Below are 17,324 nucleotides of genomic sequence, written 5' to 3' on the forward strand. Positions count from 1 at the left end.
CCAGCAGCCCTTACGCGTTGCTATGGGAACCACGGGGGCGAGGACGCGTCTGGAGCAGCGGGCGCCGCCGTACCCCCAGACGTCGGCCAAGCCCAGCGCAGGGCTCTGAGGCACCGAGCGCGCGCTTGGCACAGACCTCATCGGACCCCGTAGGGGGCGGTTCCTTCGGCTGCTGCCTCTGGTCTCTTAGCAACCGTGGCCCGGGCAGGAGCCGCCGGGCGGAAGGTCTGTGGGGGCCGAGGGCAGGTTGAGGTAGTGGCCCGCTCTGCTCGTGGGCGCTGACCCGCTGGGGGTCTGCGGGCTTCCGTGCGGGCAGAGGGGCCGGGCTGGCTGCGGGGGCCAGGCAGCAATCCCCTGCCCTTCCCCGTGGGCAGCGCTGCACGAGTGCCCGGGAGCACCAGGGGCAGAGTCAGCGCCGCAGGAGAGCGGGCTGGGGCGGGTGCGTGGGTCGGTCTCAGGGGGCAGCTCCTGCAGCGCTCCCCAGCGCAGCCCTCCCTGTTGCCAGGCTGGGTGAGTGAGCGCGAGCCTGGTGGTGTTACCGTGGCGGGTGGGGGCCAAGCCGACGTGTCTTGCGCTGACTGCGGATGGAGCGCCAGGCGCTGCAGGATCAGGCCCCTCGTTTTGCTTCTCTTCCAGTGACATCCCGGCGTTTAAAAGAAGAACCAGCTCTTTTCTGCGCGGATACCGCTGTGGTATCGCACATGAATGAAGTTTTCGCCAGTTAAAATCTATTTTCAGGGAATAAGCCTCCCATTTCTCAGGGGTGGTTTGACACGTCAGCCAGGACAAGTACTTCAGGTGTTTCGGATTGGACCCTAGCACAGCTGCTTGTATATATTTTTATTTTATGAGCTCATTGATGATCCGACATAGCTTGATTAGGAAATTATAACCTTGTCTCGAGCCCTTAATTTAAACATAAGAGCATAGTACTGTACAAGACTTTGAAGTTTAGTTCATCCGGATCAGAGTAAAAGGGTCCCAGACTTCATTGAGGTGAACAGTGCTTTACTGCTTTTGGCTTCAGTGAACCAGTGGGAGTGGCTGCAGGTTGCAGGATTGAGCACCTTCTGCAGCCCTGCATCTCCCACAATTCTGCTAGTCTGGGGGTTCCCCTCCATGCTGCAGTGTCTGAAGGCAATTCAAAGCTGTGACAGTGTTTGCTGGCCACTCCTCCTCCCACTTACCCAGAGGCACAGAAGTCAAGGGGCAGTTTGTTTTCTTGTAATCTTTTTTCAGTCATTATTCTTTTTTTTAACCATTTTCAGGCAATAGTGAGGCTTTTTTTCTTTGTTCCAAACCTTCTGCGTGGTTTAGGGTTTGTGCAGCATCAAGGCCATAGCTGTGGGGGGAGGCATAGCTCAGTGGTTTGAGCATTGGTCTACTAAACCCAGGGTTGTGAGTTCAGTCTTTAAGGGGCCACCTAGGGATCTGGGGCAAAATCAGTACTTGGTCCTGCTAGTGAAGGCAGGGGGCTGGACTCAATGACCTTTCAAGGTCCCTTCCAGTTCTAGGAGATTGGTGTATCTCCAATTATTACCTGTTACCTGTGGGGAGCCCCTGGAGCAGTGCTTCCCTGCTGAGCTCCTCTGCCCCCCCCCCCCCCCTTTTAGGATGGCACAGCTGCTGTGCAAGTACCAGGCAAAGCAGAAAAGGTGCTCAATATGTGAGGGAGCTTTCCCAGGCTTGGCAGAGGGTATATGTCCAGTTTGCTCCCAGTCAGCAGACGCTAGCGCTGTTAGGACCCAGGACTCTGAGTTAGACAGGCGTGCTGGGGCCCCTACTCCCCCCAAATAGCCATGACTTCACTGCAAAAGCCACAGAGCTGAACAGGGAGAGGCTCTGAGGAGGAGGACATATTCACATGAGGCAGAGGAGGAGGTAAGTCTTGGGGATCACACAGGACCACATAGTTAAGACCCTTGCAGGGCTACTGGACCTCTTCCCCAAGTCTTGAAATGGGTCGTAAGTGTCTTAGGAAGAGAAGCAGGGCTTATAACCAGCCCCTTCCCTCACGATTAGAGCCAAGGAACTCTGATAATGAGACTCAGTCCCCTGCTTGGGGGAGTGGGACACTGAAGGAAAGGACTCAGAGGGAGAAGTTTCTAGAGAGCTCCAGGCTGTGCACAAGACAAGCTGCAAAAGATCGTGTCCTGATTACAGCCGGGCAGTAATCCTCTTAAAGTAGACCAAAAAGTCAAAAAAGCCTAAAACTAAAAAGGGAAAGAAACAGTACAAAAAATCCAGAAGGTGCCGTCCTTTGACTTGGATTCCTCTACCAAGGAAGGAGAGATTTTTCAGGCTTTGAATCTGAGTAGGACTTGTAAAAAATGCAACAATTTTTTTTCCCCCTGTGAAGTTTGAGGTCATGTGCAAAAAGGCCGTGGTCACAGTCCAGATCCATCCTGAGCAGATTCCTGAGGATAAGCCTCAAAGCAAATACCTTTCCTCAAAATCTTAACCTGAGGCAGCAATTTTGCTGTATTTCTCTTATGAGGATGCAATCAGGGAGGAATAGGAAAAACCTGATGCAGATACCATATTAACAAGCTTACATTAGGGTCTGCAAGCTGCAGGAATCAAAGAACACTCTTACTGAAGTCTCAGAAGGAGTCAAGGCACACTCCACAAGATCTATAGTAGTGATTCTGCACCTGCGGGTTGTGTGCGGCCCAATTAGCAGATAGCTGTGGCCCAGCTCAACTCTGGGCTAAAGAGCTGGCCCGTGTGGGGTGCGGGTTCCCGACTATCCAGTGCGGTGGGATCTGGGCTATCCAGCTGCGCGGCTCTGTGGGGTCAGGGGTCTGGGGCAGCTGCCTGGCCTCGCAGGGTTGGGAGTCTGGAGCAGCCCCACAAGCTCTGGAGTCTGGGACTGTTGCCCGGCTCCAGGACAGCTGGACAGCCCCACATGATGGGGTTCTGGGTGGGCAGCCAGCTGGCCCCACACAGGGTCCTGGGTCAGTGTCTGGGCTGCCGCTGCCCTGCCACCCAGCCCCTGTGGCCCAGATAACACATTGTGGGCTGCATACGTGGCCCACAATGATAAAGAAGTTGAGAACCACTGATCTATAGCAACTTCATGGGTGAAAGCAGCAAGTACTTCCACTGCTGAGATATGCAGGGCAGACACATGGGCATCAGCTAACACCTGTATCAGACTTTCTGTCTTCCTCATAGGCCTTCTTTGACAGAAAGGTCTTCCAGGCAGTGGCCCAGTAATAGTATTGCTTTCTGAGCAACCTCTGTGGGTGTGGGGGATTCCTTTTCTGTCTCCTGTGTATGAGTAATCTGTCAAATTTTAGAAAGGTAATATAACAAAAGATGCCTGTATGTAATTGCATGTTCAGCTAACAATAATGTAATGTAAGTGTAATAAAACACTATCTTTTCAGTAAGGGAGAAGCACTGGAATTTTAATCTTGAAGCAAAGATGCAAGCGTTAATGCCTGAGCCTCAGATTTATGTAGAAAGAACCCTAGCCCTCATCAAACCAGATGTAATTGACAAAGAAGAAGAAATAGAAGATATAATTCTCAGATCAGGATTCACCATTGTTCAGGTAATATGCTGTGCATAAAACAAGGTTCTGCACACTCTTGTTTTTGATTTGAAGTTTGTTTATGGTCTGATAAGCAAGATGCAAACACCACCAATTTGGTTGACTTAATGTACCCTTTCAACACACATACATATCATGCATCATTTGAAAGCTTATGTCTACTTTAAAATGAGGTACGATGTGTGTTGTCACCTGGTACCATTACCATAGAAATGGGGATAAACAATAACGATAACATCATCATTTTAAAATGGCCACTGTGAAATATTTGCATTCATTTCTGTTAGTCTAATGAATCTATTTTTTCAAGAAATAAATTTGGATTTCTTCAATGCATCATGACAGCAATCCAAAGAGTACAACAAAATCTAATACATTTGTACAGGTATGATTGAAATGTAACAGCACTGGTAACATTTCGAGTCAACGTCATTATCATCCATCTTGTCCGTCATTGTGATCTCTGTCAAGAGGGTGTGGATTATCACAGTCTTCATTACATAAGTAAGTACACTCTTCTGTGCTGGGAAGATTGTTCTGCTCCTTGAGGTCTTTAAACCACGATTTGAGGACTTCAATAACTCAGACATAGGTTAGGGGTTTGTTACAGAAGTGGGTGGGTGAAATTCTGTGGCTTGCATTGTGCAGGAGGTCAGACTAGATGACCATAATGGTCCCTTCTGACCTTGAGTCTATGAGTACAGACGTCAATGATTGTGCAGCGATCCCTTCTTTTACAGACACAGATAAGATCTCGTATAAGCTCAGATGCCATTGGGCCCTTGAAGAAGCAGTTCATCATCCACCTATTTCCATCCATATTGCAATGGTGATCCAATATCTTGTTTACCTATGTGTGACGACATCTAAATCTGTGTTTGCGAAGATGCTCTTTTGACATGTTCTTCAAACTATCCTCACCTAGTGGAAGTTGGCCAGTGACTTTTCCTTTTTGATGGCTAGATTAAGGTACAAACAACTCATGTCTCTGGGGGGTCTCCTTTCCTTTCTTGCTCTGGTCATACAGCACTGCTACCAACTTCCTTTTTGTCCATCACTTTCTCCCAGTTTGACAAGATCTCAGAAGCAGTAAGATCCCTTTGTTTTGACAGTATTAAATACAGATTTTTTTTCCCCAATACCAAATAGGGATGACACAGTCATCCTGCTAATGTGTGTACAGCAAGAAGTATGTTACAGAAATCAGGAGTGAGTGAGTCACAAATTGCATGCACAGGTATGAAGCAGTGCTTGTCAGTGTGCTGGTAATGGTGCCAGTTTCAATCTACATGTTATCTTTGTGTTACAGATATTTTGGCCCTTGCTGGATCAGGTGACCTAATTACTATGGTTTCTCTGACACCAAGAGAGCCAAAAGCCATGTTGGCACATACATCATGCAGAAGTATCCTTCTATCCACTTTCTCTTCAGTACTGTACAAATCTTGAGCTTCTTCACTACGTCTGCTGGTGATGGACTTTGCTACTTCGCCATTGGAAAAGCCTCCAGCAAGGAGTGTTTGTGTTGGAGGTGCTCCCACACTCTCAGGTGCATTTTGAACCATATGTTCACAGAGGAATTTTACAAGTGACTGTTTGTATGCCACATTAAGAAACCTTTTTCATGGAAGCACAGAACATCCACCAATCACCTGGTATTTCTTGCATCCAGTCTTGGATCCTGTCCTGGCTCTCTCTTTATGAAGTTTTCACTGAGTTACAGTTGTCATATCTGTCAAGACATCAGTTACAGAATCAGCTTTGTCAAATCCTGTTAGGACCTGCCTCAGGTACTCAGCAGCCAATTCATTGAATGTGTGGAATTTGTCTCCAGCCATAATTTGTATGAAAACCATGTCATCTCTGATGTACATGGATTTCTTTGTTGCATGCTCTTAGCTCATGGATTTCTTCAGCTTGAGTTTCCAGATGATGCCCTAATTAAGCTTTATCTGCTCTTCTTAGAGTTCCATGAACGTGGAAGAAGGACATAGACTTAGGTTCTGTTGGGTGACTAAGGATGCTTGCCATTGAAACATCATCTCTCCATCTTGCTAAGGACAAGGCTGTGCAGAAAATAACTTCTGGACTAATAGCTGCTATGATTCTCTCCTTTGTCAGAGTTACATTTGGTCTAGGCCATTTCAGGATAGGCGCTGACTTCTGCTCCTGCCGGTGGGTGCTCGACCCTGGCCCCACTCTGACTCCATCCCTTCCCAGCCCTATTCTGCCCACTCTCTGCCCCTATTCTGACTCCTTCCCCAGATCCCCTCCCTGGCCCTGTCTCTTCCCTGCCTCCTCCCCTGAGCACTCCACATTCCTGTTCCTCCCCTTCCCTTCAAGCATGCCTCCAAACAGCTGTTTGGCGGCGGCAAGGCAGCAAGTGCTGGGAGGTGGGCGGAGGAGCAGGGATGCAGCGCGCTTGGGAGGAGGTGGAGGAGGAGCTGGGGCATGGGTATGGGAGCTTGGCTGATGAGCACCCGCTAATATTTCCCCGTGGGTGCTCCAGCACCAGAGCACTTACTGAATCAGCGCCTATGCATTTCAGCTAATGTTTTGATGCCAGGTTTCTTGACTGGGCTGAAGAGGCTATGTGTCTATCAGAATCAAGTACATCTCTCTCAAATCTCCATTTGTTCTTCACCAACATCCGCTATTTTCAGTAGAGAATCTTGTACATCTGTTACATGATGTATTGATAAGCCTCTCTGAATGTGATTCAGAGTCAAATGAGTTTTTGTCATATTGTTGATGACATGGTTGGTGAGATCTCTCACATGTTCCTCATCCCTCTTCAGTACAGAAGCAAGGACTTGTTTGTGAACTTTGTCTTCACTACTTCTTGTTAGGCCACGTCTTTCTCTCATAGCTTTTGCATATTCATAATAAGTTGTGTATTGTCATCTCTAACACCGGGGTGAAAGTAAGGTAGTACTGGTAAAAGGTAGCCAGGCCCGTACCGCTGGCTTTAACGTCGCTGCCCTTTTTGCACCCCGCGTCGGTGGCCATGCTGGGTCCCTACTAGCAGGGCTGCCAATGGGGAGGGGTGAAAAAGGGGCAGTGATGACCCCGCAGGGCCGCCGATTGGGGGGCACAAAAGGGGCAGTGAAGTTAAAGTGGCCACCAATGGGGGAGATAGGGTGGCAAAAGAAATAGCTGCCCTGGGGCTGCAATTTAAAAGGGCATGGGGCTCCAGCTGCTGCTACTACCCCGGGCCCTTTACATAGCCGCTGGAGCCCTAGGTGGCGTGGGCCAGGGAGCGCAGATGGACTGACTGGGGGATGCTGACCACCCTCCCAAGCCCTGCCCCTTCTGCCCGAGACACTGCCCCTTCCAGGGGTGCCAGAGTGGCTCCGTTCCAGTAAGAGCTCCATTTTACTTTCATCCCTGTCTAACACTAATACTAACCTGTATATAAGTGTCACTGAATTCAAAAGCTAGTTTCCAGAATATTTCAAAGGCTAGTACTGCATTCATAGGCAATTATAAATTAAAACCTTCTATGAGGCAGACTAGATGCTACGTTATATGTACAAAAGCTTACAAATGAAGAAGCATTCCTTTAGGAATTCACATATATTTATATCTACCCACTATGCAGTACAAATTACGGGCACACAATCTACAGTTACTGGTGAACAACCTTCAGTGTTAGACTGATCTGATCAGCCAATTTCAACTGAAAAAATAGAAAACTATTATAATCACTTGCAACAGATTGACAATTAAGAATATGCAATGTGAAGACATTTCATGTTAGCATATCGCAAAATGTTCATATTCGCTGTCTTTGCCAAATGCTAAACAGCTGTAACTGATAAACACCACATGAAGGTGTTGAAATTAACTTAAACAGTAAAAACTGTAGTCATAGTCATGTAGTAGTATTTCTAGAACTGTGCAAAAAATGACACTTCCTCATTTTGGGTACTATAGTTTCAGGCTTATGACACCACTTGACAGCTCAACATCATGCTTCATCTAAACATACGTAAAATAAGCTTTCAAATGAGGGTACGATAAACTCCAAAAATGTGGCCCTTTTTGGAGAATTGCCTCATGCTTAAGAGAAGTGATTTCAAAAATAGCATCTTGTTGTTCCATATTTATTGTCTCAGTGGGTTCTATAGGCAATAGCATCCCGAGGTTCCATATTTATTATACCTGGGAGTTCCATATAAAATGGCTTAGTTTACAAGTGGGGATGGTGGAACAATTTTTATGGTGATCATGAAAACTATAGAAGCCATGTATTTGGTGTTTGTTAATACTACTTCAAGCACAGGGGTGTGGCAGTACCCCCCAGCACTCCTAGTTCCAGCGCCACTGTTTACAAGTCAGAACAGGACTCTTGTAACTGCCAGCATGTAAATAAAACATAGTATCAGCGGAAGGAAAGATTCTGTTAGTACAAATGAGCTGGTAATTGTGCTGCTGCTGAAAGAGGTGGAACAGAATGCAGCTTCCATAGAAACATTGACTCTGCATTGCTGGCTGCAGGGAAAACACTGGGTTTGCCAATAAACTCTGTACCTGTGCAGATACGTGCAGTGTTAAGCAACAATTTAAACTGAATCACCTTTCTAACAATACAGCAGAACCTCACCAAGTCTTTTCTGTTGTGCGCATTTGCTAAGTTCATTGCAATTCATTGGATTGCAATGGGTTTCCTAGTCACTGCAGTTTTTAAACTCTCTCATTATAGAACAGAAGTGAATTAACCCTGTCACTTCAGGATGGAAGCAGAGCCACCACCTTCCCTTGCAGCCTCAGGAGCAGCTCTGAGGTGAACAAGGAGCATTCTGAGCAGTGTTTTTCTCTTTACTGCTACATCTGCCAAACACCCGGCCACCTCTGCATTGCAGGGAAGAGAGGAGAGAGTAGCTCTGGGTCCTCCATTGCCTGCTTCCCTGCGACACCGTTGGAGGCCCAGTGGGAGCTGGATAGAAGATCAACTGGCTGTGGCTGAGCCTATGGAAATGTTTAGCAAAGGATGTTCCAGGAGCTGTGGGGAGGGAGTTAGAAGAGTTGGCAGAGCGACCTCTGTGCTATCAGGAATTCCCAGTAGCAAACTAGTAGGGGGCATCTGCTCCTTTTTCACTGCAGAAGAAGCATAGTGGAGCAAAGATATACCCCAAAGTGTAGATTGTGGTCTCTTGACATCTGAATCAATATGTGCAGCTCTCGTGTATCACTGGCTTAAAGTAATTACTGTTCATTGGATTTTAGGAACTGGCCACTAGATGTCACCATTATACAGCTGGTGTTGAATTATTTTGTCTTTTTAGAGGTGGCAGTTCAGAAACCTAAATGGAGCAAACTTAGCTGCTCAGAAACAGCCTGATAGACAAGTAAACCCTTTTATTCTGCTCAGTTGAAATGTTCCTTCTCAGCCTATTAAATTCCAGTTACTAAAATAGTAGGTGTCAAGTATAGTATATTTGTGCTATGGAATTATAGATTCATAGATTCTAGAGTCAGAAGGGACCAATGTGATAATTTCAAAATTACATTTTTTTGTATTACTTTTAGTACATCAAAGTCCCTCCGCCCTCCAAACATTTTATTTGCTTTACGTGTAATGCATCAAGTTTCACAAAGATAAAATCTGAGACCTGGTAATGTACGATGCTTAAAGCTTTCTGTGAGGTGTCCAGTGACCTCAACATTAAAGTCAATAGTAACCGAAGGTGCACTGTATGTCAGAGGGTTGGACTCAAAGAGCACAAATTTCCTTTAATTTCTTTTGCTTGCTTTCTTTAGTGAATGTTGTATGCTTGCTCGTTCTCCACTAATAATCTGCCACTGATCATCTAACCCACTGATAATTACCTAAATCCTTGCTATCTGCAAGCTAGTTAGTTATTCTGGAGAATATACAAATATATATACTTTGAATGAAAAATAGAACAGTTCTATAGGTAGTGGTCTAGAATGAAGAGAAGATTGCATAAAAGTGCAAAATAGTACTGGTGAGCTGAATAATTAAACCACAGACCACTGATAATACATTTCAGTTTCTTGTATACAGTCTAAGTAGAATAATGGATTACATCAAACATCAGTTTAAAAAATGCAATAGTATGTTTATGGTTAGAAAATTGACTAAAATGACATCTTAAACAGACAACCTACTCTTGTGTATATTCTGATTTGTATCTGCTTAATTTACTGACAGAAAGTAAGTTTTTACTACTCTTTACTCATGTAAGCACTGCAGAACCAATACAGCTCTGAGAGAGTGAGCTGGATTATTTGCCCAGTTGTACATCAACAGAAATTGACACTTCCATATGCGGAATATTTGTTACTACTTGAGACAGAAATATAACTGATCTTTCAGAGTCCAGTTGAGCTTGCAGGGTTGGCGGTCAGAAAAAAAGGTTTTACGTGTACGTTGCTGAGATTTTGTGTAGAAGCTACTAAGACACAAACATGAGATCCTGCAATACCATTTTGTCACATTTCAGCATGTTTTAAAGAAGACATAATGGCTGCTGATGAATAGCTTAACATAGGACATTGGAGAGCTGTAATTCATTACAAGTGCTGGAAAATATAAATTCTGTAATGTAGCATTTTTATGTAAATCTTGGTGGTGTTCATCCATGAATAATAGAGTATATGCTTAAAATAGAAGCTTACTTTTTCCTTGTCTTTGTTTTCTAGAAACGAAAGCTCCAACTAAGCCCAGAGCAATGCAGCAACTTTTATGCAGATCAATATGGCAAAATGTTTTTTCCTAATTTAACAGCATATATGAGTTCTGGGCCTTTAGTTGCTATGGTTCTTGCCAGACATAATGCTATCGCTTACTGGAAAGAGTTGATTGGACCATCAAACAGCAAAAGAGCTAAGGAAACACACCCTGACAGGTAACTTACTGAAGAATAGATTTAGGGTCAGATCTTGGCCTCACTGAAGTTAAGGGGAGCTTTGCCGTTCACGTCACTAGGTGAGGATTTCACCCTTACTGTACAAAATTAGTAAAGGTTTGGGCCAACCTTTTTCATTTTGAAATTATGGCACAGAAAAGAAACAAAATATTTTGTTAACTGGAAAGATTTTGTTAATTAGACCTCACTTATTGTATTTATTGCAATCCGAGTGAGAATGTAAATACTTGGAAGGGATTTGAGAGAGCCATCCAAACACCTCTCTCTGTTGCTTTTAGTTTAAGAGCAATCTATGGGACAGATGATCTGAGGAATGCAGTTCATGGCAGTATCCGATTTTCCTCAGCAGAAAGAGAAATTCGATTCATGTTTCCTGAAGGTAAACTGCAAGTCGTCTTTAGGAGTGTATGGCTCCTGCCCTATTCCTACCTGTCTGTAGCCAGACATTCAGTCTAGAACCTAGGCTCATAAAGGGGGTTTGAAAAATGTTTTAGAACAGTTTGGGCCCATTTTCATTGACTAACTAAACTATGACTGAGCTGCTATGCCATGTGGAGCAAAACGTATTTGACGAGCCACCCAAATCACAGTGATTGGGAATTAGTTTCCCTTCTGCCTCACAGATACTGCAAATGCCCCTGTATGACATTGGAATTGAGGCAGGCCAATTGAAGGAATGGGAGGAACCATGGAGCTACTTCATTTCAGCACGTTTCACTGGGAGCAGAGTGGCTTTCCGAGTGAAAATCTGCCCCAGAGTTACTGTTGATCTGATATGATTGAATTCCCTCTTCTGAGACTGGGGTAGAGGGATTCATGCTCATCTAGTGGTGGAGGGTCACATGGCAGTACAGTTCAGGAGCCAAGTTCCAACTGGCGTGGACAAAGGCACCTGTGAGCTTTGAGGGACAGAGCTCTTTGCTTGTTCCATAGGTTGAGGGGAAAGATGACACAATCTTTAAAGGAGTGATTCTAAGGAAAATCTATGATTAGATAGTCATGGAGTTTCCTATCCACTACACCAGAAAACCAAATAGGAGTAGCATGTGGTCCTGAGTTTAAAACCATTTTAGTTGGAACAATGTTTAAACAGAATTCAAACCACTTGAAAACCTGTCTCAAAGCCTGTTGCAGGTCTTTCTTTAGTATGAATGTTAGTCTCTCTTTTCCCCTGGAGATCATGCATTTTCCCTCTTCAGAATCCCATGTAAGCCATTCTACCTCCTGTCCCTTGCCCCACAATAAAAATGCAATATCTGATGTAGATCCTTCAGGGTAACAAGAACCAGCTTCACAGCAGTAATGGTGCACTGAAGAAGTAGTCCCCAATGGACTCTCCTTTGCCCAATAAATATCCAGTGAAGTGGGTGGGTCCTCAATTAGTCTTATTTCTTCCTCTTCCCCCCAATCAACTAAAGGATGCTTTTTTTTCCCCTGGACCAACAACCGCCAGTGTACGATCACCCCCAAGATACAATATCAAGAAGCTCCATCCCTCTTAGAATTGCTTTGGGGGCAACACACTGCAGTAGCTGTATGTCATGTTGTATGTCTTGCAGAGAAGCCATACAGAGGGTTAAGTATTATCAAATACAAGGAAAATATAACCACGGTTATAAACATTTGAAGGAAAGTAATTTTTTAACATTATAAGCAAATTGCTTTGCAATAATTCAACTCACATGGCTATTCTTTCCAGTGATTATTGAGCCAATTCCAGTTGGACAAGCTGCTAAGGATTACCTGAACCTTTATGTCAATCCTACACTACTAGCTGGGCTCACCGAGCTTTGTAAGCAGAAACCAGCAGATCCATTGGTACGTACTCTGTCATACAAAATTCTTACCTTGTGTTGTTTGCTTTATGGTGACGTTCATGGTTCCTTATAATATTTCGAGGAAAGCTGCTTTGCCTCTTTTTTGGTAGAAATCAAGGGCCAGCTAAGGTACACGGATGTCAAATATCATCTGCCTCTACCTAGTTTTAGCTGGGAGAAACCAGGTACCAGGGGGCATGAATGAGATTAAATGCTTTGTGACAGTTTGCTAATGCAGAGAATATGTGATGAAGCTTTGGCAGCTTTTTAGAAATAAATATATGCAAGCTCCCTCAAAAGAGATTTCTGTATTTTAACTTCTGCTGTACATGCTACAATTAGTAATATTCAATTCACTGCTTATCTTAGGAATGGACTCTCTTGGTCACGTGATCACGTTCACCCTTGTTAACATAAACTTTGACCCCTGAGCAGTTCTCCAATGAAAGCATCTACAGGTGTCCAACAGTTTTCTTGTGACCCCTTTCCAGTCAGCTATACTGCTGCAATGAATTCAGTATAAAGGCCCAAGTCACTGACTAAACCTCTTGACCTTCTGTCATCATTAGTCCCCTTAAATAAGCATCTTATCCAAGGCCCATTGAAGTGAATGGAAACACTCCCATTTGACTGCATGAATTTTGGTCCAGGACATAAAATCTTTAATTTTCTCTCAAGTTGAAAATTTAGGAGTCTTCCTTGCCTCTTAACTATGCTAACTTTTTACTCCTATATCATCTCGTCTGTACATCTGTCATCACTGTTCTTTTTGCCTTGACTCTCCCTCTGCTGAAATACTTATTCTTGTTTTTAATCATGTCTCCAAAATGCAGTAACCTATAACCTCTGTCTCCCAATTGCACCACTTTTTGTCACTGTGTATGAATTCAACTGTTTTGTGTTCAGTGTTCAGATCTGCTCAGTGCCTTAGTCCCTTAGCGTCTTCAGTTTCTGTCTTCCCTGTAACCTGCTAGGATTATTTTATTTAGTCTACCTGTCTGTAACCCTTGACAAATCATTGTGTTCGTATCTGATACTAATCCCTGCTTCCATTTCCCTTCTACTACTCTATCAGTTCTCCTCTCCCTTCACAGTACTGTAAGCAGTTTACTAGTACTTAACACTTGACATCCACTAATTAGTGTTCAACAGCCCTATGAAGTATGCAAGTATGTGTGATAAACTCCATTTTAACAAATGGAGAAATCAAGGCAGAGAGGTTAAGTAATTTGCCTAAGGCCAGAGTCAGTCATTAGCAAATGGAATTAGAACTTAGGCATTCCTGCCTCTCACATTTGTGCTTAGATACCATTACAGTTTGCTAGAAAATTTACATGATGTGCTGCGTTTTCAAAAAGTACCAGAACATAACATTTGTTGACTTCTCTAGGGCTCTATTTCCTGCCTATAAGGGTTACTGTAAGATACTCATGATTGTAGTGTAGAAAGTTGTGACACTGACTTTGTAGGAAGGGCTCAATGTGTTGAAATAGCTGGCAGTGTTGATAGAACTGACACAATTAATAACACTTTTCTGTAAGCGTTTGAGTGCATATTCTGTTTTCAAAATAGAATCCTCATACTTATTATTTGTATTGAGATAGGGCTAAAATGCCCCTGTGCAAACACTTATATAGAGAAAGTCCCTGACATGAGAAGGCTACAATTCATTTTAAGCAGCTCAAGACTGAAGAGCAATATGTAGTATGAACAGATTAAGAAGGCAAATTTGGTAACTAGAGTTTATGATTTACTATAAACTGAGATGTACAGTTCTACATACTTTAATAGTGTCTCAAAGAAAGGGTGTATTTAGTAGTGTCTGTGTCAGAATAGTGCCCTTAATAAAATGGGTCAGTTTTTACGGGAGTGAAATGGTTTTTAATGTTTTCTTTATATAGTTATAGAAGTGACATTGAAGATCTTTTCATCCTGTAGATTTGGTTTGCTGATTGGTTGATAGAACATAATCCCAATAAACCTAGGCTACAGCAGCAGATGATCATGGAAGAACCTTAAGGATGAAAGTCCAATGGAGATTTTGTCAAACGCTATCAGATAAGATGCTTATTAGTATCATTTTAAGTGTATCCTTTGAATTTGTAATGACATTACATGAAATAAATGTTAGTGTTATAACCAACTATAAATTGACAAGTAATCTTTGGATAAGTTGAACTAGTAATTATTTGTTTTAGGACCTATTCCCATTAAATTAATAAATATAGAATCACATGCTGCAACTTATTGTGCTGGGTGATAAATGACTACATACTTTTTAGTGACATTTTCCCTCTCTGCCTTGGTTTACCCTACCCATAGAGACCTACATTCTTATTTACACCACTGTATATCCAAAGTAATTCAATTGTTTCTAATGAGTGACTCAAGTGGCTGTTTCCAAAAGACACTTTGGATCTGTACTTTGTGAAATCAGGCCCTGCTTACAGCATCTGCTTATACCTCAACATAATGTTAAGTGAGTAGATACACTCCAAGAAGCATGTGTGCATGCCTGCAATTTTAGCACCGTGGTTTGATCAGAAATGACAAGTGGCAAAATTACTTTGAAGAAATATGATTAATTTGTGTCTGAGTTTCTAGTCAAGATACTTTTTGGAGGAAAGAAGTTCAAGGCAGATTTCAGTAACTGGCAGCTAATGGCAGAGAGTTACAAATCAAAATCCCAAGATTTCTAATTAAAAGCCACAGGTAGGTGTATTTCTGATAGAGATCCATAGTTTACTCTATCTCCAATTTTTGTTTCAGCATGTTCTAGTAGGAAGAAGTGTTTAAATTTAATCTTACCCTTAGTGAGTTCTTGAATTGCTTTATCTTAGTTATGTTAAAGGTATTCCTTGAGTACTGATTTTTCCATATCTCGATTTTTACAGTAAAATTTTAATTTATTCTACAGGTAGGAAGTTTTACCAAGAATGGGATATGACCCACACTATTCAAAACGTGACAGGCTGATTCTCCACTTCTACTGCCTTTTCTCAAGGAAGGAACCTGATTTAGGATATTGTAGTAGCGCCTTTTCCTTTAGGCTTTCTATACAAGCACTCAGTCTGTTCATCATTTGCCTGGCTGGCAGGCATTGAACATAAGTTATGAAACTTTTTTGCAATTCTGCTGTGCTTGATCCATGCCAGCCAGATGAGCAATGTTACATGCTACTTTAGTGCTCCCATGGCAGGAGGGGGCTTTTATTGAATAAGAAATGAGTTGTCCACATTCACAGAATATTGTATCAAGATAAGATGTCCTCCTGTTAGGTATTTTCTTCTATCTACTGGAGTAGCTAGATTAATTTTCAGATATATCTGAACTTTGATATGTTGTGGACATACTACAACAGTGTGACTTTTTAACACAAGTCGGTAATGCCAACTAAAATCTTTCAAAAACCACAGGTCAGGCCCAAAAAATTAATTAATTAAAAAAATAATAAATGTTGGGTGCTTTTTACGTGTCTTTTGAGTCTATAGGAGGTCACATTTTCAAGCTTTTCTCTACCATGGGAAGCTAGAAATTAACTCGGCTCATTAAAAAAAAAGTTTCTCCCATAATCCCATGACCCCAGAATCTGGGACTTTAAGAAGAAAACCAAATATCATGAGAGTTGACAATACCAGTATAAGTTGACTTTTTTTTTTCTGGTTTCTTAGTGTAGTCACGAAACTGAAAAATGAGTAATTCACACAGCTCTGTATAGGAGTCCTACTCTTTAAGGTTTGAAGCAGCTGATGGTGCAAATTTGAAGGCTAAAATAGAGGCTTTGTCTGGGAAAGTGCAGATGTATAGTAAGCCTACAAAGAAGTAGTTACCAATTTCTTCTCGTGGATGGCTCACTGTCACATTGTGCGCTGTCCCTTTAAGGGCAGGGCTGGGTCCAGCACATGCAAGTTCAAAGTACCAGCCTCCTGGACTGATTTTTCTGGAAATTGTAGTCCTTGGAAGGTCATGTGACTGCAGACTGGAAGTGAGGCCTGCTTAGAGAAAATGTCAGGCTATATAAAAGAGCTGCCTCTGGCTCAGAATAGTGAGAAACTCAGAAAGAGTAGGGAGAACCTGGAAAACTCTAAGGTGGCCCAAGAGCGAAGATTGGGAGAAGGCCTAGAAGACTTAAAAACAAGGTGTCCTAGCATGTGGCCCTGGGAAACAGTGCAGTTTGGAGTTTGAGGACAGACATCTGACCGTGGTTTTCAGGTTCCAAAGCAGGATCCTGGAGTAATGGAAGGGCCCAAGCTCTCCACAGTGCCACCTAATGATACAAAAATCTCTACAACCAAGGGGCAAGATGTGGACAAGAAGCTGGAGTCTTAGGAGGTAAGATACTGGTACACCCTGGAGAGGTGAGAAGGTGGGCAGACCTTCAAAGGAGGGCTGTGATCCAGCAAGAGACAGATTTGAAGGACTGTGCTGTTTCATTTGGATTTTGACTTAGATTTTTATTTGCGCCAGATTCTTATTGGTTTGGTGGGCGGGGTAAGCACCAAATCACCAACTCACTGAAGCCCAGCTACCCAAAGGTGAGAAGAAGCTAAGGCATGACTATGACCTGACATTGGAGAGGGGAACCAATCCTGGCACATACCCCATATAGGTCTGATGGTACTTATATCTTTCTTTACTATCTCAAACTAGTTACACTGCCTGTTTAGATTTATTTCTCTACCCACATGCAGGAATACAGCTCGTGAAGCCTAGATCTATAAAACAAGGAGTTTAACCTCTTACATTTAGACCATTTTTCAACAAAAATTAAACTGTATCATCCTGCAAGAAATCCAATCTGTTTCCTACCACATGTCATGAAGGCTATTCTTGGAACTGCAGATCCAGCAAAATTGGAGTGCATGGCTGCTCATCAGTCCACCTTGGCTGATAAGTGATTTCTTATCTTTAAGAATAGCCTACATAAACTGCAGTGAGCCTTGAATATACACTCTAAGATGGCAGCAACTTCATGCAAAACCCCTTCCCCTCGTGCTTTTATATCGACCAGTTTAGGAGGCAGAGATCACAGCCATCTGAGTGAACTAAGTT

The 17,324-nt window shown here is 43.1% G+C and overlaps 1 protein-coding gene across 2 annotated transcripts; it reads left to right on the forward strand.

Annotated features, from left to right (window-relative positions):
- The first annotated feature begins 220 nt into the window (after positions 1 to 220).
- Positions 221 to 14,422, forward strand: NME5 (NME/NM23 family member 5). 2 transcript variants are annotated; one of them, XM_050962262.1, is made up of 6 exons: positions 221 to 510; positions 3,393 to 3,559; positions 10,229 to 10,434; positions 10,734 to 10,834; positions 12,155 to 12,273; positions 14,211 to 14,422. In XM_050962262.1, exons 2-6 carry the CDS (start codon positions 3,431 to 3,433, stop codon positions 14,289 to 14,291), a joined length of 636 nt encoding a protein of 211 aa, XP_050818219.1. In that variant the 5' UTR covers positions 221 to 510; positions 3,393 to 3,430; the 3' UTR covers positions 14,292 to 14,422. The 2 variants fall into 2 exon arrangements, with proteins under 2 accessions (XP_050818219.1, XP_050818220.1); XM_050962263.1 differs by lacking the exon at positions 221 to 510 and adding an exon at positions 1,632 to 1,881.
- Positions 14,423 to 17,324: the final 2,902 nt, after the last annotated feature.

This window comes from Gopherus flavomarginatus, chromosome 7 (genome assembly GCF_025201925.1).
Source record: "Gopherus flavomarginatus isolate rGopFla2 chromosome 7, rGopFla2.mat.asm, whole genome shotgun sequence".
In the NCBI taxonomy this organism is placed as follows: domain Eukaryota; kingdom Metazoa; phylum Chordata; order Testudines; family Testudinidae; genus Gopherus; species Gopherus flavomarginatus.